General features: G+C 36.6%; 4 protein-coding genes across 7 annotated transcripts; 2 read left to right on the forward strand and 2 right to left on the reverse strand.

Annotated features, from left to right (window-relative positions):
- Nucleotides 1-169: 169 nt before the first annotated feature.
- On the reverse strand, nt 170-9,641 carry LOC113761223 (serine/threonine protein phosphatase 2A regulatory subunit B''beta-like). 2 transcript variants are annotated; one of them, XM_027304104.1, is made up of 13 exons: nt 9,020-9,641; nt 7,528-7,773; nt 7,322-7,427; nt 6,983-7,082; nt 5,392-5,497; nt 5,109-5,199; nt 4,235-4,376; nt 3,321-3,468; nt 3,092-3,201; nt 2,489-2,645; nt 1,839-1,964; nt 1,526-1,676; nt 170-696 (listed from the first exon to the last, which is right to left on the reverse strand). In XM_027304104.1, the coding sequence occupies exons 1-12, from the start codon at nt 9,167-9,169 to the stop codon at nt 1,536-1,538; spliced, it is 1,623 nt and encodes a 540-aa protein (XP_027159905.1). In that variant the 5' UTR covers nt 9,170-9,641; the 3' UTR covers nt 170-696; nt 1,526-1,535. The 2 variants fall into 2 exon arrangements, with proteins under 2 accessions (XP_027159905.1, XP_027159904.1); XM_027304103.1 differs by having other exon boundaries at nt 170-758; nt 9,020-9,640.
- Nucleotides 9,642-11,437: 1,796 nt separating this feature from the next.
- LOC113759839 (protein prenyltransferase alpha subunit repeat-containing protein 1) lies at nt 11,438-19,317 on the forward strand. The gene is made up of 11 exons (XM_027302419.1): nt 11,438-11,518; nt 11,653-11,743; nt 12,798-13,178; nt 14,339-14,449; nt 14,676-14,766; nt 15,898-15,966; nt 16,180-16,257; nt 16,551-16,634; nt 17,851-17,901; nt 18,518-18,748; nt 18,845-19,317. The coding sequence occupies exons 2-11, from the start codon at nt 11,673-11,675 to the stop codon at nt 18,968-18,970; spliced, it is 1,293 nt and encodes a 430-aa protein (XP_027158220.1). The 5' UTR covers nt 11,438-11,518; nt 11,653-11,672; the 3' UTR covers nt 18,971-19,317.
- A 793-nt stretch (nt 19,318-20,110) lies between these two features.
- LOC113760960 (pentatricopeptide repeat-containing protein At3g04760, chloroplastic) lies at nt 20,111-22,192 on the forward strand. Of its 2 annotated transcripts, XM_027303730.1 has the most exons (2): nt 20,111-21,734; nt 21,883-22,020. In XM_027303730.1, the coding sequence occupies exons 1-2, from the start codon at nt 20,256-20,258 to the stop codon at nt 21,922-21,924; spliced, it is 1,521 nt and encodes a 506-aa protein (XP_027159531.1). In that variant the 5' UTR covers nt 20,111-20,255; the 3' UTR covers nt 21,925-22,020. The 2 variants fall into 2 exon arrangements, with proteins under 2 accessions (XP_027159531.1, XP_027159529.1); XM_027303728.1 differs by having other exon boundaries at nt 20,111-22,192.
- On the reverse strand, nt 22,051-27,711 carry LOC113760961 (pentatricopeptide repeat-containing protein At1g08610). 2 transcript variants are annotated; one of them, XM_027303732.1, is made up of 3 exons: nt 27,631-27,711; nt 24,217-26,374; nt 22,051-22,714 (listed from the first exon to the last, which is right to left on the reverse strand). In XM_027303732.1, the coding sequence occupies exon 2, from the start codon at nt 26,086-26,088 to the stop codon at nt 24,355-24,357; it is 1,734 nt and encodes a 577-aa protein (XP_027159533.1). In that variant the 5' UTR covers nt 26,089-26,374; nt 27,631-27,711; the 3' UTR covers nt 22,051-22,714; nt 24,217-24,354. The 2 variants fall into 2 exon arrangements, with proteins under 2 accessions (XP_027159533.1, XP_027159532.1); XM_027303731.1 differs by lacking the exon at nt 22,051-22,714 and adding an exon at nt 23,530-23,864.
- Nucleotides 27,712-27,867: the final 156 nt, after the last annotated feature.

Consider the following 27,867-nt stretch of genomic DNA (forward strand, 5'->3'; position numbering starts at 1 on the left):
TAACAACAAATTGCCCTGATTCAATGGTCTCGAGATAAGAATTCAGAGATGCTACATTACATACATTATTATTATCATTTAAGTCGCTACGATTTTCATACTCTCCATAATTTGATTCCCGAGTAATTTTCTACGATCCATCCCATCTGTTAGTCTGGCACAGCACCCGTAACAAATGAATTTATATTCACATCCATCAGAAAGAACAGCAATAGTTCAATCAAAGTAAGCGAACAACAACATCATCATTACACAAAATCCACGGCACAAAACTAACAAAAACCGCTACAGACTCAAAATCTTAGAAAATTTAAAAGACAAAAAGGATCAGCACGAGATACGTAACCTGAGTTCTGACCACACTACAACTTGAAAAGAAGTATTGAGTGAAGGACTGGAGTTTGGCACTAGAGAACAATTATTCAAAATATTTGCCTTACAACTAATAAGAGAAAAGACCAGAGATAATAACTTAACGCAAAGCTTTTTCGGTTATCACCTAATTTCCAAGTGGGCCTACCTCCCCAAGTGTCCTAACATTCTAACCGGGGACTTCCACCTAACAAGGAAATTTTCGCAATTCCTCAGCTTGGCAAGCTCGTCACCATCAGATCAAATGAACATTTCCTTCTGGCTGCATCAGAAAGATCTTTGGACATTTTGAACAGCAATGCTGGTTTTCTCCCGAAGATCTGCCTGCAAATCAACTGGTATCAGCTGGATAGCAAGCTTGTAATGAAAGAATTCAGTACAGACACCTGAAATTACAAGAAAAATCCATAGTCATATATCATGTGATTTTCGCATCTGCATTTGTTCTTTCCAAGCACTGAATATTCAAAATAGTGCCCACAGTTTTGCAATTAAACATTTGGTGCAAATACTTATTATCTGTATCAACTGTTAGAGCTAGTTGGTTGATATTCAAATAATAACCAAGCACCAAGTATACTTCAAAAAAGTTGGATATTAAGGCACAGTTCATCTGTCCTTTCACTATGCCCTTAATACTTAGTACTTGAACGAGTTCCTGCTGTGCCTAATCAACACAGTACAACTACTTTTCACACGGCGAATCAATTAATGCCCTACTGCTGCCTCCATAAAAATTCAACTGCCAGCCACTATTACGATGAAGCACAAATCTCTCAATTTCTTACACTCTACTTAGGCATGACATTAAGCACAAATCTCTCAATCTCTCAAACCCGCCCCCCCCCCCCTCCCCCCAAAAAAAAAAAACCGACAAGGAAAAATGGACCTCACAAAAAAGGCTTTTATCAAGTCTCGTCACTATATTGTTTTGCACATAGTACTTGAAACAAAATATACAATGTCATGGGGGTGAACTGGATTGAATCCACCACTATTTATTTTAAGCATATCATGCTTAGTCAATGCTATATAAATCAGTATATCATAATAATGCAGCATGCTGGCAACTGACTTGAATCCATCACTGTTCATTCTAGTATATCATGCTTTGCTAATGCCATATCAATCAGCATATCATAATGCATCTTACCCACTGAAACTCAAAATGGAGCCTCAAGCGATTCATCCCAAACATCTGCACTTCCATTAGAGGCATCCTCCGCATCTTCCTCCATTGAGAGCCTAATATATTCTCGGTGGGCAAAACGATCCCACTCTGTCAATGTTGGGTTCTCACGCTCCTGTTAACATAAAGGAAGAATAAAGGTGGCAATTATCACATTACATAATGTGCATCCCAAAATTATCACATTAATTATATTATGCATATCTCAAATTGCAACAAAGTCCCAGGTATACTGGAGCTTTTGCTTGACTATGAGCAAACCAAATGACTGAACTACCTGACGGATTAGAAAAGGATCACGGGTCTCAAATGCCATGAACTTATTGAGGTTGAAAAGGATATTGAATACACTGCCTGACAGCCTGCTTCCTTTCAGGTCACGTAATGTAAAGTAGCTTTCATTCTGCAAGACAATCCAACTTTACAATTTATTGTTGCATATGAAATTAGCAGTGGCCAAAATGAGTCTATGATATCAGTTTTAAAAACTTTAAAACCTTGTAGGACAATATGGACAGGATACCATCCTTGAGAGCACATTCTTTGATGCACTAGGACCATTAAAATAAAAATCTAGTTTCAGAAATAGGAACAAACCCTAAAACTGACAACATCATCTTTCTACAAAATCAAAGATTAGAAAGGAAAAACGAAATTGGAATATGGTCTGTTGCAATGCTTTCACATTGCTTTAAGCAAGAAAATACAAGCCTCAACATAAGGAGATTCTCTTTGCAAATTAAAAAAGAAACGAAAGTCCCAAAGGCATTAACTAGCAATTGCTAACTAACACAGGAGAAGAAAATCTGGTGTTATAACTATATGTGCCCCCCACAATTAAACCGACAGCAAAACCACAAGGAGAACCAAAACTTGGCACAGAAAACAGAATTGAGAAAGATTCGGTGATGTTATAAAGAAGCTAACCTCTGGACTTATCATGTCAACCATCTGGCATAAAATATCCTCAAAAAGTACAGGCTCCTGGGCCATGCATTCCATTCTATGCAACTGCTCCTCGTAGAAGAATTGCAGTTCATTCCTTGTTATAACCCCATTCCCATCCAAATCTATGCATTTAAACCTGATCAGGAAAGGAGAAAGGGGGAAAAAATGTGCACAATAGAATCAATTATATATCAAATTTCAGTTGCTGCAAGTAATAAGATCCTCTAATAATTTTGATAAAAAAGTTATTTTACTAACAAAACCCTATTCTAAGACGAAAGAAACCTTATCATCTTTTATTTGACATATTCATATGAACTTAAGTAAAATAAATGAAAATAATGAAATTTCTAAATCAGCTGGTTGCATTCTTGAATGACAACACAATGACCACTATAAACACACTACCGACCAACAACCTCCTAGATGAAAGTTACCATATGATGCTCCAAAAACCAGGTCTAATATTTCTCCCTGTATTTTTTTGAAAATAAAATTGTAACATAATTCTAAGTGTCTAACTTGAGGAAAAACAAATACTTCAAAGCAGTTATAACATTCGTATTGTTAGGAAAACAGTACCAGTATTCAAGACTAGGTTCAGATGATTTATCCTCCTCTGACAATATGAAATAAACGAAATCTTCGTATCCCATCTTTCCTTCAACCTTGCTGGTGAACTTTCTTGGCACCTAGGAACAAAAAGGACATTACAATCAGAAGCAGCCTTAAATAAGCTTAACATGCCTATTTCGTCAGCAAGCATGTACAATTACCCTGAAAACAAATATAGATCATTAATAACTATTACCTGAGAAAATATCCTATCGACAATTCTGTAGGTAAGCGCATGGTTGCCATATCTTATAAGGTTCTCTTTATCAATTAAAAAATCATGATCTGTGTCCAGCTCCCAAAACTTGCAATAAATCACATAAAAGTGTTCATACGAGAAGTACCTGAAGCACAAAATAAAACCAAAAAAAGAACAAAAAAAATCTTAAAACTCGGAGAAGAATGTATCAGATCATATACTACAAGCATGCAAAAACCGCATGTAATTCGTAAATCTGCAGCACCTAATGAATGCACAATGCTTTGCCCCAAATTGGAAGATAAAATCTTTATGTTTGTAGTTTCAAATAGTAAATACAACATCCATGAAATAATCAGCCCGTTTGGCAAACAAGTTTTTGGCCAAGTGTGTCTACTACAAGTTTTTTAACAACTTATAGCTACAGTAATCTCAAAAAACTTCTCAAAGTTTTTAAACTACACACTTCAAAATATCCAAAAATTTACACACTTAAAAAATTTTTCCTACAACTTCTACACTAAGCTACAGTAAAATTTTAGACAAACACCCAAGAAACTCATTTGCCAAACGGGGAAGTTAGCTGGTAATGAAGGGATATAGCAGGGCTGTAGGTTGGACTATTCATCAATGAACCATTTTAACAAATAACTAATGCCACAATAACAGCAACTTATTTACACACACTGTTCGAGTTAAATTCCTGGAAAAAAAAAAAATCAAAGGGGCTTACAAGACAATAGAATGACATACTAAATTTCACCAGGAGCACTTCCACTAATAAAAGCAAAATGAATCCATTTTTTCCTTGAATAATGAAAATTGAAAAGGGACTACAATTTAGAATGAGATTGCTTATAAGCAATTGATCTAGCAAACAAATAAGGTAATTTGTCAGGTGCAGAACTTACCTCAAAACCTTGTTAATATCCTCCTCCTCGTCAGCATGTTGCATTGCAGCAATTAAGTTCGAACGTTTAAGCTCCCTGAGGGTAAGACGACCATTACCCGATCTATTCACGTAGTAAAATATTCTGTATATTACAGTTTCAGCTGGCCAATGGAATAAAATTGAACGTTACGATGCAATGAAACAACGCAATTCAATCGAATTAAAAGAAAGTATGAAGATATATATAAAATGGAAAAGGAGAACCATAAAGCCGCTTTAAGGGCCAGGAATGCCAGATGTTTGAGAGCAGTCAGGTCAAAAGTTCTGGAGTCACGGAAACCACCATACAATTTACCCTACTTACCACCCCCTCCCCTTCCCCCCCAAAAAAACAAATTTGCATTTATGACTTGGCTATTACAGGAAAGTTAAGAAGACCATGCACCCAGCCAAACAAGAAAGGGGGCCATTCTTTGAAGGACCAACCTTATGAATATGTTTCATCTTCTAATCCCAGATTCATTTATCACATGATGATTTTTGAGCAATTTAAAATACTCCCAACAGTGTCATAATATAATTTTCGACAAACAACCCACTTCAGGAACTCAAAACCCAAAAATAAATGGAGAAGAAACTGCAGCTAAGTGCCAGGAAAATTGCATATTGATTATCAAAGAAATCACAAGATACCCCTCCATTAGAGTTAGTAAATGAGGTATGTCCCTTGACATTTACTTTGAGCCATTTCATAATGCAAGACTTCTCAAAATTTGGAATTTGTTTACCCTAAATACCCTAAATCTAAGTGAAGCATCGAACTCCATCGTGCAAATCAAGAAAACTAGTAAAAGAGACAAAAATAAAAGTCCAGCAAGAGAATTCAAAGATACCATATCTCTCTTGAAATTCAGGTGTACTCTGTAAGAACTCCAAGCCTGGATGAGTTGCCAAAAGTTCTCGAAGTAGAGGTTTGAAGTCATCCTGTTAAAGTGAAATTCATAGCCAGTTAAAAACAACTCCAAAGGCACTTTGTAATCTTCGCGCAAACATAGTCAGTTGTAAGTGTCAAAGAAATTCTTAGAGCATTTCAATGCTACTACTTAAATTAAAGCACGCCCTAGAGTAAAATAACATAGCCAAAGAGTAAAATAACATAGATAATACAAAGAGCACCTGAGTCAGGTATCTGAAATCTGGCTGTTTCAATATTATAAATATCTGCGTAGCAATATCTTTTGTCAACATGTTGCCGTTTACCCAGTAGTCAACAAACGCATCTCTACAAGTGCATAACAGACTTAGTCAAACAAGGTATTGACAGAATATAACTGAGACAGCAATCAAGAAACAATAACAAATTAAGTTCAAATAACTTCTATAAAACAGCTCCAAGGCCAAAACATGTATGATGGCAGACCAAATCCAGGCACAACAATTAGGTAAAAGATACCATTCTCTGTATGGCATATAAAACCTCAAATAATTTCATGCACCTGCACAACAATAGATATGCAAAAGATGCCATTGTGTATGGCATATAAAACCCCAAATAGTTTCATGCACCCAAGAATATAAGACTGGGAAATCCTTAAAAATGACAAAACACCAAAAGAAAAAAGATATACCAAAGGACACAAAAGAAGAACAGCCCTGTCTAATAAATGTTAAGTTTGAACTTGTTTCTCCATTTTCTTTTTGTTAGCAATGGCCAATTACAATGGGTAGACAGTATGATCCAATAGTACACTTCGTAGGAATGCAAAATGCACAGTGCCAAGGAGAAGGGTACTTGTTTATGATGTTTGACGTAAATTCAAGAGTCTCAGAAGTTGAAGACTTAGTGGAGGAGAGGCCTGCAACTAAAACATCCCGCAGTTCAGGCAGAACAGGTCCTTTAGACTGCCTTGTCTAACATTCCTACTCAATTCCTTTCACAGGTTCTCAAAATGTTTAGAACAAAAGGAGCAGAAACCATACAAACAGCATTACTGCCAGCACTAGCAATAACATATTTGCTCCTTCAAGAGCTCCCACAAGCATAATGTGGTGCTCAAAAGATCCTACCATCCATACAAATCAAACAGCAAAATCATAATCAATGCCAATCAGCTGACAAGCATGATAGGCACAAACAGTCTAACACATGAGACAAGCTTGTTAAGTTTTAGTGATGATAAATGCCTAGAAGTCTAGTAACAAAAAACAATGTCAAAGGATGACTTGCTTTGCCACCCAAAATTTAACAAACACTAGGCAGTTGAAAATTGGCACATCATCATGTTGGGTGAACTTCTTCCAGACCATAGAACTTCTCAGACAAGGCCAAAAAGGCGCCAAAAAACAATGAGATTCATCGCACCATATGAAGTCTCCCAGGTTTTTTTTCCCACCAAATTCTCCGCATAAGCAAGCATCCCATTAGACGTAATAAACCAAGCAAGGATATTGCCCATATTCGAGGCAGAAAATATGCAATACTTATCACGTCCAAGAAAAGGCTCTCTCCATCTTTTCCTCCATAATGACATGCATAAACATAGGTCTAAGAGCAACATTAACCCATTCATCCCAAGAAAGCTTCTAGAAGATAGATATAGAATCAAGAAGAATGGTACCAAAAGACAATGAAGAAAAGAAGCAAGATTAAGCAAGATTTACATGCAACATTGCAGAAGGAATGTCCAAAATGATGGATGTCTGAAACTAACAAATAGTATGGTCTACACTGGACTATATAGGAAGTTTCTTAGTTACAGAGCTGTACCTGGTAATGATCCCTGTACCATCAAGATCCATCTTTCTGAAAAGTGCACTGGAGAAGAATGATGGCAGCTTGCAAATTTCCTTTGTCACAGGTTTAAATTCTGACAATTGATTACAAGGAATGTCAGTGAAAAGAAATTTTTATGAAAAATCTCTAAATTCTATACATTGTCACTTATGACACACCTTAGAGTAACTGAAAGTTGGATAACATACTATTACTACAAGATATGGTTTCTAAATCATAAAAGTTGAATATAATGCTATTACTGCAAACTATATTTTCTAAATCATAAAAGCTGAATATCACGCCATTACTACATACTATTCTTGATCGTACCATGCATTTGTAATCCATCCATGTGGCCATAAAAGAACTGATTGATCCTAAACAAACACCGCTCTTTCATCTCATTTGGAGGTGGACGGCCGTTTTGAAAGTAAAACTGCAGTCATTCCAGAAAATTAACAAAGAGAAACCAATAAACGACAATGCTTATCAGCATCCATGATGTTTTAAGAAAAGGAGTGCCAAGGCTATCCAACCTGAGGTATAAGCTCTTTAACTGGTTCATTCACTAATTTTAAAGGAGAACCCAATACAGAGGGGCCTGCCCTTTGTTGCTTGGTGGTTCGAGGGGAACCAGATGAACTTCTTGGAGAAAGTGGAGGCGTGCTGCCGGCAGGAAACATGGAAGGCAATGAATTACTGGCAGCAGAACTTGTGTTAGAAGATGTTCCAGAAACATTTAAAGGACCACCTCCCTTGGCATTATTAATTAAAGATTTGACCTGCACTTACAAAAAAAGATGTTTTGTTTCGTATGCATGTGCTAAACACTCGAAATATAAGAATAAATAATTTCAGGTAACAAAATCAATAAACAAAGCTTCTGCTTCAAAAGGTGAAGAATGAATAAGAAATTTTTGACAAAAGCAACTTGCACTGCTTTAAGAAAGCTACAGAGAAAATTGATAATGAAATAACAGTAAAAACCATACATTTCACACTTTTTGCAGAAAAAAGTAACCAAATATATATATTCAGACATAAAGCTAATAGTAGCAACAAATTACACAGGATCTGGGTAGCCCTTACGCCAACTGTGAGCTGAAATGGTATCCAAATGGAAGTAATTCTATACTATGGAAAAGGTTATCAAGTCAAGAATCAATGAGGTGTGTCTCCTGATAAGAATTCCTGTACTCATGCATGTCAAAGAATACACTATGGCTCAGCAGCATCCGTTGACACCCAAAAGGCACCGATATTTCACCTGATAATGCATTGTTCAATATAAAGTAGGGCTCCTTTCACCACACAGTGCTAATTTAAGAGGCATTTTTTGAAGAGCTTCATTAAACATTAATATTAAGAAACATGGAATTCGGTCAAGATTGGACTTCAACGACAACTATGCTTAAGTCAACACAAACTTCTTAGGAATCAACCCAGCTCATTTTTTAACCTAATTCAGCACCGTTAAACATTAAATTCTTCAATTCTTTGCCTATCTAAAGCTCATTTTTGTCGAATTAACACATATTGCCATCTCCTCTGGCCCATTGCCATTAAGCAATACTGACAAATAGCTTCACCGTGGTCACATTAACACATGCTGCCATTTCCTCTGGTCCGTTGCCATTACGCGATACTGACCAGTAGCTTCATTAATTGTAATAAACCTAAGAATACCATCCTGGCCTGAATTATCCAAAGGATTGCTAATTATATCCACATGACACCCTCAATCTCAACATCAACAGATATCATTACCTTTTCCTTCCATTTTACAATTCTCACACATTCCTTTACGGCCCAATTACAATGCTAGTTTTAACAATTCATGCTCTCCATACATAACGCACTAAATTCACATCCAATTCACTAGCAGCCTAAATGAATGAACCAGGCGACAAAACAACACTTATATTTACACAAAAATAAATGCAGCTGATTACAAATTATGCAATTCAATCTTTCACAACAGGGCAGGCAATAAAAATCTAAATCGTTGAGCCATGCATATAAATATACCAATGAACCGGTGTCAGGAAGCGAAAGCCATTGGTCGAAAAGCTTCTCGGCGACACAAGGGTTATCTTTGATAGCCAAAGGAGCCACCTCTGGCAGCTGCAACAAGTCGGCATCGAGACACGCCACGTCACTGTTAAAATCTAACTCCATATTTATAAAACACTCCAATCAAAATCCACCGATATCTCCAGATCTTCCAACGCTCTCTCAATCATCAAACAAACCCTAATTTAAAGGGAAACAAAGACAAACAAAATTCTTCCTTCCCTATATACACGAATCAAACGGCCCGGTTTAATTTGGAATTACAACGGAAAATGAATTGAGATCTAATAATTTTACAGATCTTTGACAAGTAGTTTATTGGCGATTATGGGATAAACCCTAGAATTTAATTCGTTCAGGAGATCGGAGGAAGAAACGACGCTTTGGGAAGTGAGTGTTTATGTGAGATGGAGTGATGGTTTGGAAATTGTATGTATAGGTTGATATATACATACAAATATATGAAGGTTAATTGTAGTGACGACAGCGGGCAGACACCTGAAAAGATGAAAATCCACAACCCACAGATGAAAGAAAAGAAAGAAGCGAAAGGAGGGAGGGCCGGAGAAGGGTCTCTTGGTCACAAAGCCGTAAACGATTCTAAAATCTATTTGGCCCGGCACGTGGAAGAAGCGTGACGAGTTCAATTGTTCTTTCCTCATTCAGTTCAGCTGATGGACGTTGCTTGCATCCACTAGTACTATACTAGTTTCGTCGAGCAATCTGAAATTTGCATCATCAATATGGAAAGTGCGCTTGCGAGTTTTGAAAACGTGAAAATTTTTTGAAGAGAAATGATAATTCAAACAAGGCTAAATTATTTTCGTTTTACTCTCTTCGTTGTGTTATATTTTTGGTATTGAATGAAGGGAGTGATTTTCTTTCTAAATCATTTATATTCTTGCAAAGGTAATTTAGTTAGTAACTATTAGCATTATTTTACTTCAAGAAACGTGATAATGCATTTATGTCGTTAATAATTATGTCTCAGTTTTGATTTTTTTTTCCAAGTTAAATTTAATCATAAGAGATCCAATAATATGTTTAGGTGAACTTCGTTATAAATTAGGTTGGCATTTTAATTACACGCATTTTGAGTATATATAAAATATTTTGTTTGATAAATGTGGTACCTTATCATACGGTTATAATCTTGTCACTTGATCGTATTGTGCACGTAATCTTTCTCTATATTTTTTCTCTTTTTAAATGTTTAAGAATCTATTTCTTCATGATCATCTCACGCGAATTTTATGCAAAACGTTGATGTTTTTGTCAGCCAAATAATAAATTGTCTTTTGAATCATTAGCTATAACTTCATAATAGTAGCTTCCATCCACATTCATTGCTATCCAAAGTAATGAATCATGCCCGTTTATTTTCAATTTTAAGATCAAATTTATCATTGCCGCGCTAAAGTGTTAAACAGGCAGAACACAAAGAAGATGGAAATATATGAATGTACATATATCTAACATTTCATCAAGAGGAATCTTTTGTTTGCATGTACGACTTGTTCCATTTATCCATTTTGTCCTGTTTTCAAGAAAATTATACAATAAATAAACTACACATCTATACAAAATAAAATAATGTAAAAGAATGTTGAATATCCAAAAATGGAATAATATATAAGTGATTTTTATTGATTTGTTAATTTATGAACATAATGCATAAGGCTGTCACACTATCTCAATTTTCGTTAAATGACCTAATCCAATATGATATTCTGTCCATATAAAGCATCAGCCATTATCATAAGCAAATTTATCTATGAAATTTCAAATATTAGGAGACACGTTCAAAGATTTCTGCTTGAGAAAAATAAAATTTGTAGAACTTAAAAGATCACGCAAAAGGTTATAGGAGATTAAATTCATAGAACCAATGTATGTAGATAGGCAATTTACACACATATACAATTAAGCGCGGGAGAATAATAAAAAGTCTATCATATTTCACTATTGTCAATCGATACAATAACAAGGTTCATTATTTATAAAAACCGCGTGACTTATTACAACCATAAAAAATTTATAATAAAACACTAATTCCTAAATAATAAAACTATCATAATTTGAATCAAATAGAATTACTAAAATTTAAGCATCATTAAAAGGTTGTTAAATAATAATATAGAAATTTCTATTCTGAGTCTTGATTTAATATGCCAATAAAATTGCACCAATAATTTTGTAAAAAGTACGTGCTTGTTTCTTCTAATATATATATATATATATGTACGTACGTACGTATGTATATGCATGTATGTATAGGAAAAAAACTTATGATGCAGAATTGTTTCAGTATCCTGCAGTTAACTTGGAATAAAGCCCAGTCATATTGAGCATCGTGCTTCACAGAAAAAGCAAGGGCATGTGCCTAAACAGAGAAGACAAACTTATATTCATAGCTCCAAAATTCGTAGTACCAACAAATTGCTCGTACAATTCGTAAGTTGTCTAAACCTGTGCGACTATTTTGTAATATGACCAAACATCACGTAAACGCACCTACTCTTAATATGGAACTCCCCGACTTTTTCCTTTTACGGCAACAAAACGAAATTTTCTCTATCTCTCTCCAGCGTATCTTGTAAGCGGGAAGATGACCGGAGCTGACCAGTCTTCTGATTTATTGACGGAACTGGAGCGTTTACTGGATTCGGACCCCTTGATGTAAGCCTCCAATTGCTTCCTGTGTTTTGGATACTTATTTTATGTATCATATGCACTTACATTGCATTTATTTCTTTGAATTGTAGTATCAAGAAACGATCAAAAGTGTGAAAGCTCTTATCGATTGCAATTTCCTTTAATTATGGTTATGGAAATGCTGTGATTATCTGAGTTTTAGTATTACTTACCCGGGAAAATGCTATTGATCTTAATTAAGTATTGGATTTCATATTTGTTGGTAGTTCTAATCCAATTCGGGATTTTCGATGCTGATTACTGCTTGTATGCAATTTATCTGTTCCTTGTGACAATGGATGATGCTAACTCGAGATCATGATCCAGTCAAAGGTCAAAAGAGTTCTACATCTTTATCTGTGAGGATAGCGCTAGCGAGGTGAAGCTATCTGAGGCGGTTTAGTCATTAATTTGTTGAAGTTCAAGCCCCCCCCCCCCCCCCTCTCCCTCCTCAAAAAAAAAAAAAAAGAAAAAGAAAGTGTTCCCTCCGATTGAAACAGTCTCAAATTGATCCAACCTATTTATTAAAGTCATTAACAGCTCTTCTGATTATAGAGGAATTAGCGACAGAAAGAGGAAGATAACAAAAGTTGTTTTTTGTCTTTTTACAAGAGGCGTTTTGCATCTTCATGTTTCCGATGATAAAGGTGCAATCTTTGCTGGTTACATGTGGTTTTGACAGAGAGCAATTTAGAGGTTCCATCAACAAGAAGTGCACAAATTTAACTTGGCGAAAGAAGGCACCTTTCATTCAACTCAATAAAGCAGGAACAACTTTTTGTAGAATGATGAATAAATCTTGCTTAGCTAGATTTTTTTTTTTCAAACCAAGCTGGAACAATTTTTTCAAGGAGGCCCTTTATAATTTAAAATTCCAGACCTTTTGACTACTACTTTAGGATTTTCTTATAATTTTTAATTTCTTTGCTTGACGTGTTATGATTGTTAGTATGTCTTCTTTAGCAGAGTTTTGTTTATATGTTTGGAATTTGTTGTTGATTGACCAACATCCCGTAATTATGCTTCCTTCTAAATCAAGGGATGAAGTGGGGTTTATTCATCCATCACAGTTTGCTGAACTTCGTAAAGAGGCTGGTAGTACTTCAAAGGATGGGCTTATGGGATCTGCACAAACAGAAGCTAATACTTTTGATTTAGTTTTTTGGAGCAGAGACCATAAGTTGGGAATCTCTACCACTGCTCTTCTTCCGTTATACAAAGCAGCTAAACATGCATTCATGGAAGCAATAAGACAATATCAGACTTTAACTGACTTGCAGAGAGAAAGAGATGATTCAAAAGATGACAATGCATCAACATTTACTTCATCTTCCATAAGCATTCTGGAGTCTGATGTAATGAAGCACAGCCGGGCTCTTCTGTTGTTAAGCTGTGATTTCGGCACTGCTTGGAATTGCAGGTCCTTATATCCTCATCATTTGTCATTCTCTGCAGTCATATCTATGAATGTGTAAATGTGTGTTTGTATCTGTTTTTCTATTAACCCATCTATTTTTAATATGTGTATAAAGTAATTTTTTGGGTGACTAATCAATCTTTGTTGTTGAAAGAAAATCTGTACACACAAGGAGGGCGTATCCTATGTATGGTGCTCATTTTCCTGCATTGATATGTAAAGAAGATCAATATGGATGAACATAAAATATTTTAGCAAGATCAAGTGGCAATACTCAGTCCAGGCTATATTAGTAATTAGGTACTCCCACAAGTTTTCTTTTCCTTCTGATACAGAGTGCATGTGGCATTAGCTGCTCTATCCTGAGATTTGTTCAATCTCCATCGACAGTGCAACAAATATTGTTCTTAAAGCATTGTAAAGGCACTTGGATTTTAGTTTGCAGCATGTATGCCGCTGATTATTAATTAGCATTTACTAGATCTGCAGTTCTAGTAGAGAAGGAACAGAGGAAAACAGGTGGATCATGAACGCCTTTGAACACAAATAGAGAAACTAATAAACTGGAAAAACGAAGAAAACCCTTGATTGTTAATTGGTTTACAAAAATCCTTTGTTCCTTTATTTCAACAATGTTGTGTACTACAAGCCAAACATACTTATAAAGACCTTATATGGTTGCTACTACTGGAACCAAAATCTTGGTCCTAGATTTTCACACATTATCTATCCATATAAGCATGTCATAATAAATCTAAGCAAGAAAGCTTTGGGAGCATTGAACTCGTTTTTCTGCTGGCCTTGAGAGTAAAACTTACTGGAAAATAGTTTATTCATAATTGCAGATCCTTCTGTAGTCCGATTTAACATAAACCTCTCACTGCTAATCTTTAGCTTTTCATTGTTCTATCTATTATAGAAAAATGCTGGCTAATGCTATTGCAGGTTTATGGCTCTCAAATGTGTGTATACATAAAGATATACTGGTATGTACATAGATGTACAAGGGCACATACTCAACCTTGAAAGTATTGGCTGGTAATGATGCCAAACAAAAGCTGAAAATGTTTGCTACACGTTTTACTTGGCTAATTAGAAAATTATGAAAAATATGAATTGGCGTGTGGTAGACATTTCTTAGCTGGTAAACTTTCAACTTGCAGGAAAGTAGTTGTTTCCAAGCTGCAGCTGCTTCATACTTATATGGATGAACTTAATTTGTCAAGTTTGGTTCTTTCTTATGCACCAAAAAGTGAACGTGCGTGGAACCATCGGTAAATTTCTGCTGTCTTGTGTGCGAAATATTGTGCACGTACATCTTTAACATCTGCTTTTATGATAAGGAATAACAACTTTTTCTGAAGATATTTTTCATACATGTGTATTTTCTGTTTCTTTTCATTCATGCATTTGCATGTAGCGTAGCATTATACTTGTCAATCACTTTGCACTTGTATTGATTTGGTGCATTGGATGCTTATTACTGACAATTACTGATAGGAGGTGGGTGATCAAGATGATTGCTGGAAAGTGTCCAAATCTGCAAGAGATTATTGAAAGAGAATCTGAGTTTGTTGAGAAATTAGCTGAGGTTAATTTTTGTATCATGAATTGCATGATATAGAAGATATGATCTTATCAGTCAATTTCAAGATTTATTGAATGTCAAATGGAAATTTAGATGTCGTGTTGGTTGCCATGTTTGTACTTAGTCATTTTCTTGATTAATCCTTTACTTTTCTCCTGCATACTTAGTGTGCGTGGAGCACTTGAGTTCCATGCTATCACATCGCAGTGCCTGAGTTCTGTGTTCGGCAAAATTTGTCGGGGAATGGAGCAAAGGAGGCTAATGTCATCTTTGATATTAGCTTTTAGAAGTATCATACTTGATGATTATGCATTTTCTCTTATTTAACTGAATAGAGATTGCTTAAATAAAGATTTTTGGGGATCCATTGGTTTTTCAAAAGCCTACTTGAGACATGATATTCCTTTTTTAGCTTTCTAATTTTCTTCTCTCGGATTAGATATTGGCATGCTGTCCCAGCAAAAGAGTTTCTTTTTTTTTTTATGGTTCTCTCTTTTTAGAGAAGAGCTAGTAGCCAAGAAACATTAGCGAGTGACTTCTTGTTTCGGAGTATATATTTGATAATGCCAAGGCAGATAATAATTTTGGTATGCGGGCCTCAACTTGTCTCACTTAAAAGCACTGACGAGTTGCTACTTCTCTCCCATAACTTTCCATCTTTTCTATCCTTGAGGTTGAACTCGTTCCTCATGCATGCAATAGTTTTACATATTACAAAGATTGACAGGCTTGTTTATGTTAGTCAAACTGGATATCCATAATGAAATCAAGGACTTGGTTAACTTCTCTGCTGGAGTTTTACATATGAACTTGTTCCTCATGCTTGAGACTTAATTTGGTTAACTTCTATCCCATAACTTTCCACCTTTTCTATTCTTGAGGCTGAACTCATTCCTCATGCATGCAACAGTTTCACATATGACAAGGATTGACAGGCTTGTTTATATTATTAGTCAAACTGGATATCCATAATGGATTCAAGGACTTAATTTGGTTAACTTTTACATAGGAACTCGTTCCTCATGCTTGCATTAGTTTTACATACTACAAAGATTGACAAGCTTGTTTATATTAGTCAAACTGATATCCATAATGAATTTTCACGGACTTAATTTGGTTCTAACTTTTCTGCAGAGGTCAAAAATGAATTATCGTGCATGGAATCACCGCTGCTGGTTGGTTTCTTACATGTCTGGAGAGCAGGTTAGTCGAAAATTAAGAGGAACCTATTTGTTGCTATATTTTTTCATCTGCATAATTGCACTCTGCTAATTGTGAGGCAGTAGGCAGAAGTTAACACGTTCATGTACAATCACAGCAAAATTCTATTGCTGGTTTTGGACTTAAGAAAAGAGGTGTATCCTATATAAGCTTTGTCATTGGATTTTTAACCAAGTTTGTGGGAACTGGATGCAGGTACTACATGAATTGAACAAGTCCCGAGATTGGGCTGGCCTTCATGTTGCTGATAACTCGTGCTTTCACTACCGTACGGTACGTTATCTTTGTATCTATTATTCAGAACTACCAATTGTGCCTGTGATTTTTTGTTAAGTGATTGATGCTGTTAGTATGCCTCTCCTTATAGTTCAGAATTATGTTGTTGGCTTCTCTAAAATAGGACTTGGTACTTGCACAATCAGCACAGTTGAACCCAGAAATTTTAGATTTATCAGTTCTAGTTTTGCTTAGCCACTTGCTTTTGTATGCATAACTTGATTGTTTTTAATTATTTTGGAATACCTCATAAACAAAGCATGCTTTTGAAGTTTTGATAAAATTGGCAGCGGTTATTGCTCAAGATCTTAGAGGGTTATGATGACCAAAATTCTGCTGCATCTTCAGCCACGAATTTTCATGAATTGTGGAAGGTATGGTCCTGCATATTGCTGATCCTTCCTGAGGATTCAAATCCTCTCATACTAACTATTCGGTGTTGCATCTATAGAAAAAGAAGGATATACTTAATTAGAATCATATTATCATATTTTCAGAATTCGCGTGCATGGTTTTCCTTTTTCTTCTAATTTTGTTATGTGTAGTTTCTTACAATGTGTATATCTGTACTTGGGTCTGATCTTCAAAGGATGTCCACAAGCAGACTTTAGAATCTTGGATCTCAATTCCTTAGCTAGACCTGCTATTAACTTGAGAAATCAAATGGGAGGATTGTTAGTGATTCTGCAATTAGTTGGTCCAGGATCATTGCTAAATGGACAGAAGCCTAGATTATGAGTGATAGGGTAATAATTGCTTAAGCATCTGTGGCTATAAGGCTTATTGACATGTGATTGAAAGATAGCCTTGTGTACTGTGAACGTGTCTGAATTTGCCAAAATCAGAAGCAGCTGTGTCTTATCTAGCATAAAGCAAAAAAGACAAACTTGACTGTTGATTCCCTCCCAGTGAGGAGAATCTGTTATCTGAAAATTCTCATAGGAAGTATATATACTCATGCATGGGTTTTGCAGTTCTAGACAATAGGATTGTGATGTTAAGTCCCAGTGGACCCTGTGAATTTTTGGTGATAATACCGATACTTTGATAGATAACCCTGAGGACCTAAAGAATTGTCTAAGGAAGTTGTAAATTAATTCATACTTTGGTGAGCGGTGGTTAAAAAAGTTAACGTGAAAGTTGCACTGTCATTCAAGCATTGCAATTAGCATTTAAATATTCTCTCACTTGTTTCTTTCATGGAAAAGCCTGACGCTCGGGCTGTTGTTTATAATTATATGAATGTTGAAGCTGATGTGCAGATATTGGGCGTGAAGGAATCTTTGGAAATGTGAAGTTTGTTTATTGCGCAGGCAAATACTAGTATCACTATAGCCTGCACCAAAGATGTCCAAAAATTTCATAGGAAAAAGTTCTTTGAGCATTGCTTTAACCTTAACGACTGTACAGATACCGGAATTCTAAAACAAATATGGATCAAAGAAATAAACTATAATTCAGTTGTCATTCATGTAGAAACCTAATTTGGCCTAATGATGTACTTTATGCAGCTGATTGTCATGTTTTTATCAAAATTCCTCATGCTTCATCAACTTATAAGTTTTGTTTGTGACAAATGCTTTGTTACAGAAGGAACTTGATTGGGTTGCTACATTGATAAAGTGCTACGTGGGAAGAGAGGTATGGCCTGACTAAGATACACCAGGATCTCCACTATGCTGCACTTACTTCGCTATTGATTTGGAAAATGGCTTCCAGAAAGATATTAGAAAGTTTGGATTACGTTCCACACTTAAAGCTTTAGCTTTGTTGGTCCATCAGAAATTTCCTGGCTGTAATGGATTCTAAATCCAAGACTTGAATTTATTTGGCTAATGGTCCTGGATCAGGAGGGAAAGTACATAAAAAACTTTATGGTTAGATGTGGGCCTATATCTCTGTCTTTGATGGGGCACTTCAGAAAACTAGATGGAGGCATTGAAGTCAATTTCAGCAGCTTGACCTGGCCTTATTCTTGTTCCAAGTGCAGGATTCTTTCTAGGTCTTATTTATCGTTTATGGTTCTTACTTTTGACAGAAGGCTGGATCTGATCGTGGGTCTTCCATTTCTTGACATCTCATGATTAATATCTTCTGCATTCCAAAAGTTCAACCATATAAATGACTTAATGCCTGGATTACAGATTTCTTGTCAATCACTTGGATCCAATATACGACTTGAATGAATACTTGTTGTCCTTATAATTCACAGCATTTTAAAGCAACTGATGATTATTTTGTTACTTTTGATTTGCAGGCTTTATGGCTCTATCGCCGCTTTCTATCATTGACTTGGATTAACCATTTTACAACTCAAGTTCACAGCAATTCTTTTGGTTCCTGTCCCAAAAATATGATGAATGTCAAAGTATTTATGAGTAATGAGCTACAATTGTGTCATTACTGCTCAAGTATTCCTGATAATGACTTTGAGGACTATCAAGCACAAGCAACCTTTTCTGCTACTTATATCATGTGGATTACAAGGGTGGGTAAACCTTTACGTTCTGAATATTCAGATTTCACATCCTAATCTATCCTCTGAGATTCTCACTTTTCATCGGGGACTTTTGTATGTGATCAGCAAGTTGCTGGCTCTTTGCAAGTAGAGCTTCGAAAGAAGCTGGAAGCAAATGGATTGAAGACACAGGTAAACAATGTCTGCCCAGAGAAGTCCTTCCTGTGGAATACTTTCAGTGAAAGCATCTAATAACAGCTTTGGAGTTTAGAACGATAAATTTGGGTATATTTTAGGTGGTTGATTGTTTTTGGATCATATGCCGAATCAGTCTTGAACTTGCTCTTCTTTGACTGTATGTTATACTCTTTCTTCGGGTTGCAAAATTGGCGCTGCTGAAAACATGATGTCCATCATTTTGCTGGATGCAATCTGATCTTGGTTGTGCTTTAGAGTGAGCGAGTGTAGACACCAGTTTCTTTGGCCTGTTTAGTGGCTTTCATCCAACCTTTGAGTTTCTTTAAGTCATCTGCGGCGTGTATTCTTGTTATCATTAGATTGTAATTGTAATCTCTGTATATCAATTTCTGCTTCGTCTACCCTCTATTGCATACACAAACAAGAATCCTCCTTATTCGCAAACTCGAAACGCTACAGGCATGCTAGCATAGTACCTGCTTTTGAGCGCAAGGACTTGCAAGGTTGATCATTCTTAGCTCCTATCCATGTGTACAACTTACAGAAACAATATCTACCAATTCATATAACCCAGATTGGTAAAGATGGTACGCAAGTACATTTCCCTTGATTGTCATGTATCATTGGAACTTAATCCATCCGCTGTTACGAAATGGTCCGCCAGTATTTTGGCCTTGCCAACCCTTGGCATACCTTCGTCAAGTTTATTTTTTCTGCCTCAAATCTGTCTGCGTTTGTATGGGCTGTGGTTAAACCATCTGCTTATAATGTTGCACTTCATCAACAAGAGGGAATGTCTCTTCCAAAAAAAAAAAATAGAGGAACCAAAATATAAAAGTGAGCTTTAACACATTCGCTAACCTCTTTTTTCCCCTTTCTTTTTGTGATGTAAATGATTTTCAATACAGTGCCACGTCCATAAGCTCTGCCAAAAATGTTAATCCAAATGAATCACGGCAAGAACCATCTGCTCTGCTAAGTACGATGGAGTGATGCATGTCATAGACTTATAGTGCAAAACGGACTCCAATAATGTGGTCGAAAATCCGTTTTCTTATTTTAATTTTAAAATAGAGAACCTCAAATGTCTAAAAGGTTCTTGTGACCCGACCCATTACCACATTGGCGAACCGTCTATCGCCTTATCTAAAATAGTTGAGATGGCCAGTACGATATCCACTGGAAATCCAAAACTGGGAACGGACAACAGAACTCCACAAGACCACCTGTCAACTTCCGTGTTCTGAAGCCTTCGTTCAGCTTTACAGAAAATACAGGTACCTTTTCAGTTCTCGGCATGTCTATGCATCTCTAGATGACGGTTTATCAGCAGTAGGACATGACAAATCTCAATAACCCGATGGCCACAACTTTTTCTTCCGAATTGCTCCCTCAGTTATTTCCCTATGTTACACAAGCAAAACTCACTTCAAATTGTCACAACATATTTGTGGTGAGGTGCAGAGGCCACATACCTAATGAGAGGAAGTCTAGAAGTCCACAAAAAGTTATGGTTTCTACAGAAGCTAGATCAACACAATTGCAGCCTCATGATTCTACTGAGCCCAACTTTTTAAAACTGCTCAGCAGATCCTGCAAAGCAGGCAAATACAACGAAGCTCTGTATTTTCTTGAATGCATGGTGAATAGGGGTCTGAAACCAGATGTTATTCTTTGTACGAAGCTCATTAAAGGACTTTTTAGTTTGAAGAATGCGGAAAAAGCAGTAAGGGTCATGCATATTCTGGAGCAGTATGGTGAACCAGATGTGTTTGTTTATAATGCTGTCATTAGTGGCTTTTGTAAAGTGAACAAGACTAATTCAGCAAATGAAGTATTAAATAGGATGAGGGTTAGGGGCTTTTCAGCTGATGTGGTTACTTACAATATAATGATAGGGAGCCTGTGCAATAGAGGGAAGCTAGGACTAGCTCTTAAAGTTTTTGATCAGTTACTACAAGATAATTGTAAGCCTACAGTGGTCACATACACAATACTAATAGAAGCAACTGCCCTTGAAGGCGGCATTCATGAAGCGATGAAGCTTTTGGATGAGATGCTGTGCAAAGGTCTTCAACCTGACATGTATACTTATAATGCGATCATCAGGGGAATGTGTAGAGGAGGACTGATTGATCAAGCATTTCATTTTGTAAGGAGCTTGCCAGCAAAGGGCTGCAAACCAGATGTAATCTCATACAACGTTTTGTTGAGGGCATTATTGACTCAAGGGAAATGGAAGGATGGGGAGAAGCTGGTGGCCGAGATGTTTTCAAGAGATTGCGAACCCAATGTGGTTACCTACAGCATCCTGATTAGTTGCCTGTGCAGAGATGGAAAATTGGACGAGTCACTTAACTTGCTGAGGGTCATGAAAGACAAGGGTCTAAATCCTGACACGTACACTTATGATCCGTTGATTTCTGCATTCTGCAGAGAAGGAAGGATAGATTTGGCACTTGATTTCATGGATTATATGATTTGCAATGGTTGCTTACCTGATATAGTGAACTACAACACTATACTATCTGCTATGTGTAAGAATGGGAATGCTAATCAGGCCTTGGAACTATTTGGAGATCTTCCACAAATGGGTTGTCCTCCCGACGTGAGCACTTACAACACCCTATTGAGTGCATTATGGAACATAGGAGATAGAGCTAAGGCCTTGAGATTGCTTTCTGAGATGATCGACAAGGGAACTGACCCTGATGAAATTACATTCAATTCACTTATATCATGTTTCTGCAGAGATGGAATGGTGGATGAAGCTATCAGCTTGTTAACAGATATGGAAAGCAGTGGCTTCCCACCAACAGTAATTACTTACAATATTGTGCTTCTTGGATTTTGCAAAGCTCACAGGATAGATGATGCAATTGAAGTGCTAGAGCAAATGAATCAAAAGGGCTGCCGCCCAAATGAAACCACATACATTCTACTAATTGAAGGAATTGGCTTTGCAGGGTGGCAAGCTGTGGCTATGGAGACAGCAAACTCTCTTCTGAAAAAGAACGCCATCACAAAAGAAGCGTTTAAACGTTTGAACAGAATCTTTCCTAAGCTTGATGAATTTAAAGATCCGTCTCTCGCAAAGAAGTAGATTGGTGTGATCTGTTGGTCGCTGGATTTCGTCTTTGGAATGCGTCCATAAAATTCTTGTATTGCGTTAAGCTAGAACCTCTAGTTTCTTGTATGCTTCCTCTCTGCCACGAGGCAATAATTGTTAACACCATTTTTAAGTGCGAGATATCTGTCCAATTACTTTTCCATGAAGGAACTGACAACACCATTGTTGCTAGGCACACGCTGAAGGAAATCTTCCTGTGTTACATTTCGTAGATGGCGCTTAAGAAAAGTGATAGAAGATTACAGTCAGTTTCACACGAAAATGCAGCTCAGGCCAACTTATTTTATCTTCGCGTTTGAGGCAACCCCTGAACATATAGAGTCCGTGAAAACATGTTTATCCTGGCTGCCGATCATATTTGCGTTGTAGCGTTGCACAATGTGATTGCACCAGAAGGCAGAAGCACCCTTATCTGCTGTGCTCTCAAAGATCCAATCAATGCTTGTGCAATCAACCATCTGGTTCTTTCACTTTGTTTTTTTTTTTTTTTTTTAAAATTCCATTTGGTTCAATGTTTGTTTCCAATTTTCTGTACCAGTTAAGCGCAAAAATTAGCATGATCCAATCGAACTGAGTGATCTTCATTTATTTATTCTGTGCTCGATCTTTGTTTGAGGAAAAAGTCGTCATTTGCTGCATCCACTTTACAAAACAAGGCAAAAATGACACTGCAAAAAACATGTTGACATAGAATAAACCAAGGAAACTTTCTAGTCAAGGAATCTGGCCAGTCAAATCATTAAATCAAAACACCAAAAACAAGTTATACAAATGAAAATAACTCAAAAAACATCTCATTCATACAATATATTAAATATTTTAAAAAATATTTATAGTAAAAGTTTTTCATATCCACTGCTATAGTAAAATTTTTCAAAAACACCCTCCAAAAACAGTTAATCCAAACGGAGCCGTATCTCTCCTATCTGTGTAGCGGGTACACGTAAGCTGATCATTGATTCTGAAGCCAAAATTGTAAGAAACTCTAAATATTGCTGGGTCAAATTTCTTAACTACAATTATCCTAGCTGAAATTTTGGATCAGCTTTAGGCAATGAGGTGGCATTTTAGTAACAGCTTGTTCCCTAACTCCTAACCACACTAACATCTTGCTTTGGCCATGGGCTTAGTTAGCTCACAATGCGAATTCAATTAGGCAATCATAGCAATGCTCGCCAGTCATACAGTTCCGTGATGTGTTAGCTAGGCAAAGAAACCGTTGGTACTTTACATTGTAAAGCTCTTATAGTTATTAAACTATCTAGTCTTGGAGTAACATATATTCCGCCAAGGATTTTCACCATGATGCCATCCTTCAAACTCCTGTCCCATGTTGAAGTTCTATCATTAAATAGCTTTCTCCAAAGCTTTGGAGTGAATTTGGTTTCTAGATCAACTCTCAAGGATTATGTTAAATGAGCGGGTACTAAAACAACGAGATTCCAAGCAGCCTGTGGTTGACATGCATGCAACATTGGCTTGATCAACAAAACTTAAATGTCTCATTTATAGAAATGGTTAAACCAACATCCACGCGAGCACTATGTTCAGGAATTCAGTAAAAAGACTTGCATTGAACAGAAGATTAAAGGCAATATATGTTAGATACAGAGAATTACAATCCATAAAGGAAATGTACACAGCTCTAATCCTAAAAAGTTTAAGCATGGCAAGATCAGCAAAATTTTGATTCCCAAGGCCCTTACGGAAATCAGTTCTACAAGAAGCGCAACCAAAAGATGGAAAATCTTTAACCCTCATCTCATGTTGTATCCACGTATTGCATTTTGAAGGCCTTATGGTCCTTCATAAAGCTCCCTAGCATAAAAACCATAAAAAGCATAAGCAGGGGAAGGATTTTCAAGTCATTAAAATTCAACATCTTGCAGCTTAAGTATTCAGAGAGGAATAACAGGAGCAACAAAGTGAAGAATAACAAATGAAAGAATGAAAAATCAAATTTAGGAAACCAGAAGCAGGATAAATAAATACAAAAACAATGTTACAGGAAAATGCGAAGAGTTGTTGGGACAGTATCTCCTGATTGTACCAAACAAAATCGCAGATTTCATTTGCATTGAAAATTTTGAAAATACTCACGAACTCAATTAAAAGCAACAACAGTTTATAGTAAACAGCATATAAGGCATATCAAGGATCAGATGCTCACCGTTAATTGTTTGTAAGAATAACAAAACCCTTTTGGAGTAAATTCCTCGACAACTTGATGTGAATAGTGTGACTCTGAGATACAACATGCCAGTGATGAACCACATCAGGCATATGCTTGCTTTAGCGAATCAGAGTTCTATACCCTGAGGACCTTCCTTTCCCGCAATTTCTGCCTCAACATTTCAGCTTCTTCAATTAGACCAGTGGCAGCTACTCCTTCAATAATGCTGGAATAAAGAGTAGCATGATGCTTGCGTTTATTTGACATCATCATTTCAAGAACTTGTATAGCTGTGTCAACTTTCTTTTTCTTACATAGTCTGTGTATAATAAATCTGTAACAATTATCTCTGATCCTGTGTTTGATATTTCCCATAACCTTTAATAGTTCCACAGCCTCTTCAAGTAGATCTGCCCTACAGAAACCCCAAATCAGACATCGATATGTAATGTCATCAGGAACAATTCCCTGCTCTATCATATGACCATACAGTTCCATGGCTTTTTCCATCAAACCTTTCTTTGCCAACCCATCAATCATGATATTGAAAGTAATCAAACTAGGAGAAGTTGTGGTTTGGACTAAGCAATATAAAACTTGGATAGCTTCATCTAACATTTCCTCTCTGAAAAGAGCACGTATAAGGGTGTTATATGTGATTATATCTGGAGAACAGTCCTTGGAAACCATCTGATCCAAAAAGTCTATAGCACGATCAAGAAGCCCATGCTTGCACAAACCATTAATCAGGATATTGTAAGTGATTAAAGTAGGAGGGTGTGATGTATCATTCATGAGCATGAGGATTTCATCAACTTCAACCCAACGCCCATTGGAGCAAAGAGAATGGAGAAGAGTATTGTATGTTACAGCATTGGGCTCCATTCCACGTGATAAAAGATTATAAATCACTAAAGCTGCATCACCAAAGTTTCCTTGTTTACAAGTAAAACTTATCATAGAATTGTAGGTAACAAGGTCCGGGTAACATCCCTCGACAGCTAAATCTTCCATTACTTCTATTGCTCTTACAACCCCACAGTACTTGCAGACTTGCTCGATAAGGACCGTATAAGTAATGAGATAAGGAGGACATCCCCTTCTGAGTTGTTCCTTCCAAAACTGAATGGCCTGATCAAACCTACCACAATCAAACATGGCACGTACTAATGTATTGTAAGTAATAACATCTGGACAGCAACCACTCATGCTCATGTCTGCCAAGACATCAAGAGCAGATTTTAATTGTCCCTTCCTACACATACCACCAATTAACATGTTATATGTAATAATATCTGGAATCCCACCTGACATCACCATGAGTTCCAGGACCTTGACAGCTTTATCTAGGCGATCAAGATTGACAAGACCCCTGATCAAGTTTATACAGGAAGAGAAATGCGGAATTTGGTTCCGACGCGCCATCAGTTCAACTAATTTTGATGCATCAAGCAATCTCCCATAGCTACAAAGGTTTTGAAGGATTTCATTGTTAGATTTCTCATCATTCTCTATAAGAGGTCCATCAAAGGAAACCTTCAAAGATTTGAGATACTTCTTTGAGGAACTCATCTCATGATTGTCCATTTTCTCATTACTTTGGTCGCTACTAGCAACCCTATCTACACAAACCCCTAGCAGCTGGCTTCTACATATAATATCAGAAGCACTTCTTCTTGAACCAACAAATCTGACCCACTGCAGATGTGATCGAGTCTTGCAAGTACACTTGACCGAATAGCTAATATTTCTGATTGGAAAACAATGGTTTGTGCCAGAGATGATGTCTTTTTGGCTTATTACTGAATGCGACCCTTGCAGATTGGGAAACTCAACCATAGATTTTTGTGGTACTAGCGAGTTAGCCATTTCTTTCCACTAGACTGATGCTAAAAAGAAAGTCAATGATAAGATACATGCCATTAACTTGACAATCAGAAACCTTTCTTCAGGCCAAAACAGGCAAGCACAACCCTTTTCTTATGAGCCGAGATATACACTAATTCAAACAACCAGAAGTAGCTCAGAATATGTTGCCTTTCCTCCAACTTAGATCAATACAACAAGCAGATTCTAGGCTTTCTTTGACCTTTCCAGCCGATTAGAAACCAAAAGAACAGGAATGGACATTAGAGTAGCAGAAATTCCACAGCTTCTGAAAGCAAAAAAAATTAATTCAAAAGTTTGAGTTCCAACCAGTTTCAAGATTCTATAAATTCCAATGTAAATATTTGGAAGATGCTTAAAAAGAATCTGAAGGAAGAGCACATGCAATGAGAACTCTGCAACTTACCTGCGTACCAGTTTAAAAATCTAAGTCATACAATTCATGGTTTCTAAATACAGGGAAGTTTGGGCCAAATTTACAAAAGCTCATATGTAATGCGAAGAAACACTAGAAAAATATGCAATAATTGTTCACAATGTACAAACGCGTCTTGAAATGTACAAGAGTTTTTCAAATTGTAAAGTGGTGAGAACTAAACTGGATGGCTGATTATCAGAAAAGTTGAGGCATCATAACCCCATTGGCCTGGAATTTTGCCACAATTAGCTAAGAAAAATGCCAGGACCGCAATGTAAAAGCATCACATGTTTCACAACAAGATGAAGGACTCAAAATTAACAGGCAATATGAAACACAGTGAGAGAAAAATGCGGAGGAAAACATGAACATAAGCAAATAACTTAAACAACTAGATAGGAACCAAAAGAGAAGATGTCCTAGACGTAAAAGAATACACTCTTCATTATGGTCTCTCATGGACAAAGAGTGTTGATTGTTGTTTACCACAAAGAGAAACGAATTTGAAAAATTCCCCTTTGAAATAAGCATTTTCTCACCTCCATTAGCCATACAGAAATTATGCAACTTGAGACAAGATTTCAATTGCCGTAACAAGAAACTCATGTTCTTTCTCATACCTTCAATATCTACACGGCACTAAGTATCGCATGATAACTAGTTAACATAGCAGCTGCAGAAATCACTGAACTCATCATATTCAAGTCAACAAACTCTAATACTTCAAATTCAACTCAAAATTCAGGAGATAGAACAGAACCCTATAAATCGAATGTAAACTTGCAGCCATTTGAAGTGACAAACACTCTTTATCCCGACAAAAATGCTCTGGCAGGGAAAAGAGCAATGGCTGAAAACCGCCCACCCCACAAAAGAAAGGAGAGAAAGTCTCACACACATCCAAAAGCATTAACAAGATTAGCTTCTTGCTTCAAAAATGAAAACAAATATCTAAAAGAGACAGTTTGCATTTGCACACAAACAACACAGGCCGGTGAACTAGAAAAATGAAAGAAGAAAAATCAAGAAAAAAAGACCTCAAACATCACGTTACAGTTAATATATTAAGAACGACCGAAGAATGAAATTCGTAGAGAAAATCTCACCGGCAGAAGTAACTTTTTGTGCCATATACAGAAGTATCGAACAGCGTAGAAAAGCGCTACCTTTGGGCTTGTGCCCCAAAAGAGTCAGCAATGGACGTTAATTACTAGGGTTGAATTAGATGAATTTGCATTAACTCCTTCTTTTCTAGTAAATTTTCTAAATATGCCCACAAGTCTTTCAATTGCACATAATGCCCTTATTCTTTTAAAGCACTTCAAAAGAGCCTCCAAAACAAA

This window comes from Coffea eugenioides, chromosome 2 (assembly GCF_003713205.1).
Source record: "Coffea eugenioides isolate CCC68of chromosome 2, Ceug_1.0, whole genome shotgun sequence".
In the NCBI taxonomy this organism is placed as follows: Eukaryota; Viridiplantae; Streptophyta; class Magnoliopsida; order Gentianales; family Rubiaceae; genus Coffea; species Coffea eugenioides.

What these genes read in the sequence shown, in the direction of transcription:
- LOC113761223 (XM_027304104.1), bottom strand. Translation starts at nt 9,169, where the DNA reads ATGGAGTTAGATTTTAACAGTGACGTGGCGTGTCTCGATGCCGACTTG. An exon ending in GATATTAACAAGGTTTTGAG is followed by an intron (nt 3,469 to 4,234) that starts GTAAGTTCTGCA and finishes TTTGTGCTTCAG; the next exon opens with GTACTTCTCGTATGAACACT. An exon ending in ATCCTTTTCTAATCCGTCAG is followed by an intron (nt 1,677 to 1,838) that starts GTAGTTCAGTCA and finishes TTATGTTAACAG; the next exon opens with GAGCGTGAGAACCCAACATT.
- LOC113759839 (XM_027302419.1), top strand. Translation starts at nt 11,673, where the DNA reads ATGACCGGAGCTGACCAGTCTTCTGATTTATTGACGGAACTGGAGCGT. An exon ending in GAACGTGCGTGGAACCATCG is followed by an intron (nt 14,450 to 14,675) that starts GTAAATTTCTGC and finishes AATTACTGATAG; the next exon opens with GAGGTGGGTGATCAAGATGA. An exon ending in ATTTTCATGAATTGTGGAAG is followed by an intron (nt 16,635 to 17,850) that starts GTATGGTCCTGC and finishes GCTTTGTTACAG; the next exon opens with AAGGAACTTGATTGGGTTGC.
- LOC113760960 (XM_027303728.1), top strand. Translation starts at nt 20,256, where the DNA reads ATGACAAATCTCAATAACCCGATGGCCACAACTTTTTCTTCCGAATTG.
- LOC113760961 (XM_027303732.1), bottom strand. Translation starts at nt 26,088, where the DNA reads ATGGCTAACTCGCTAGTACCACAAAAATCTATGGTTGAGTTTCCCAAT.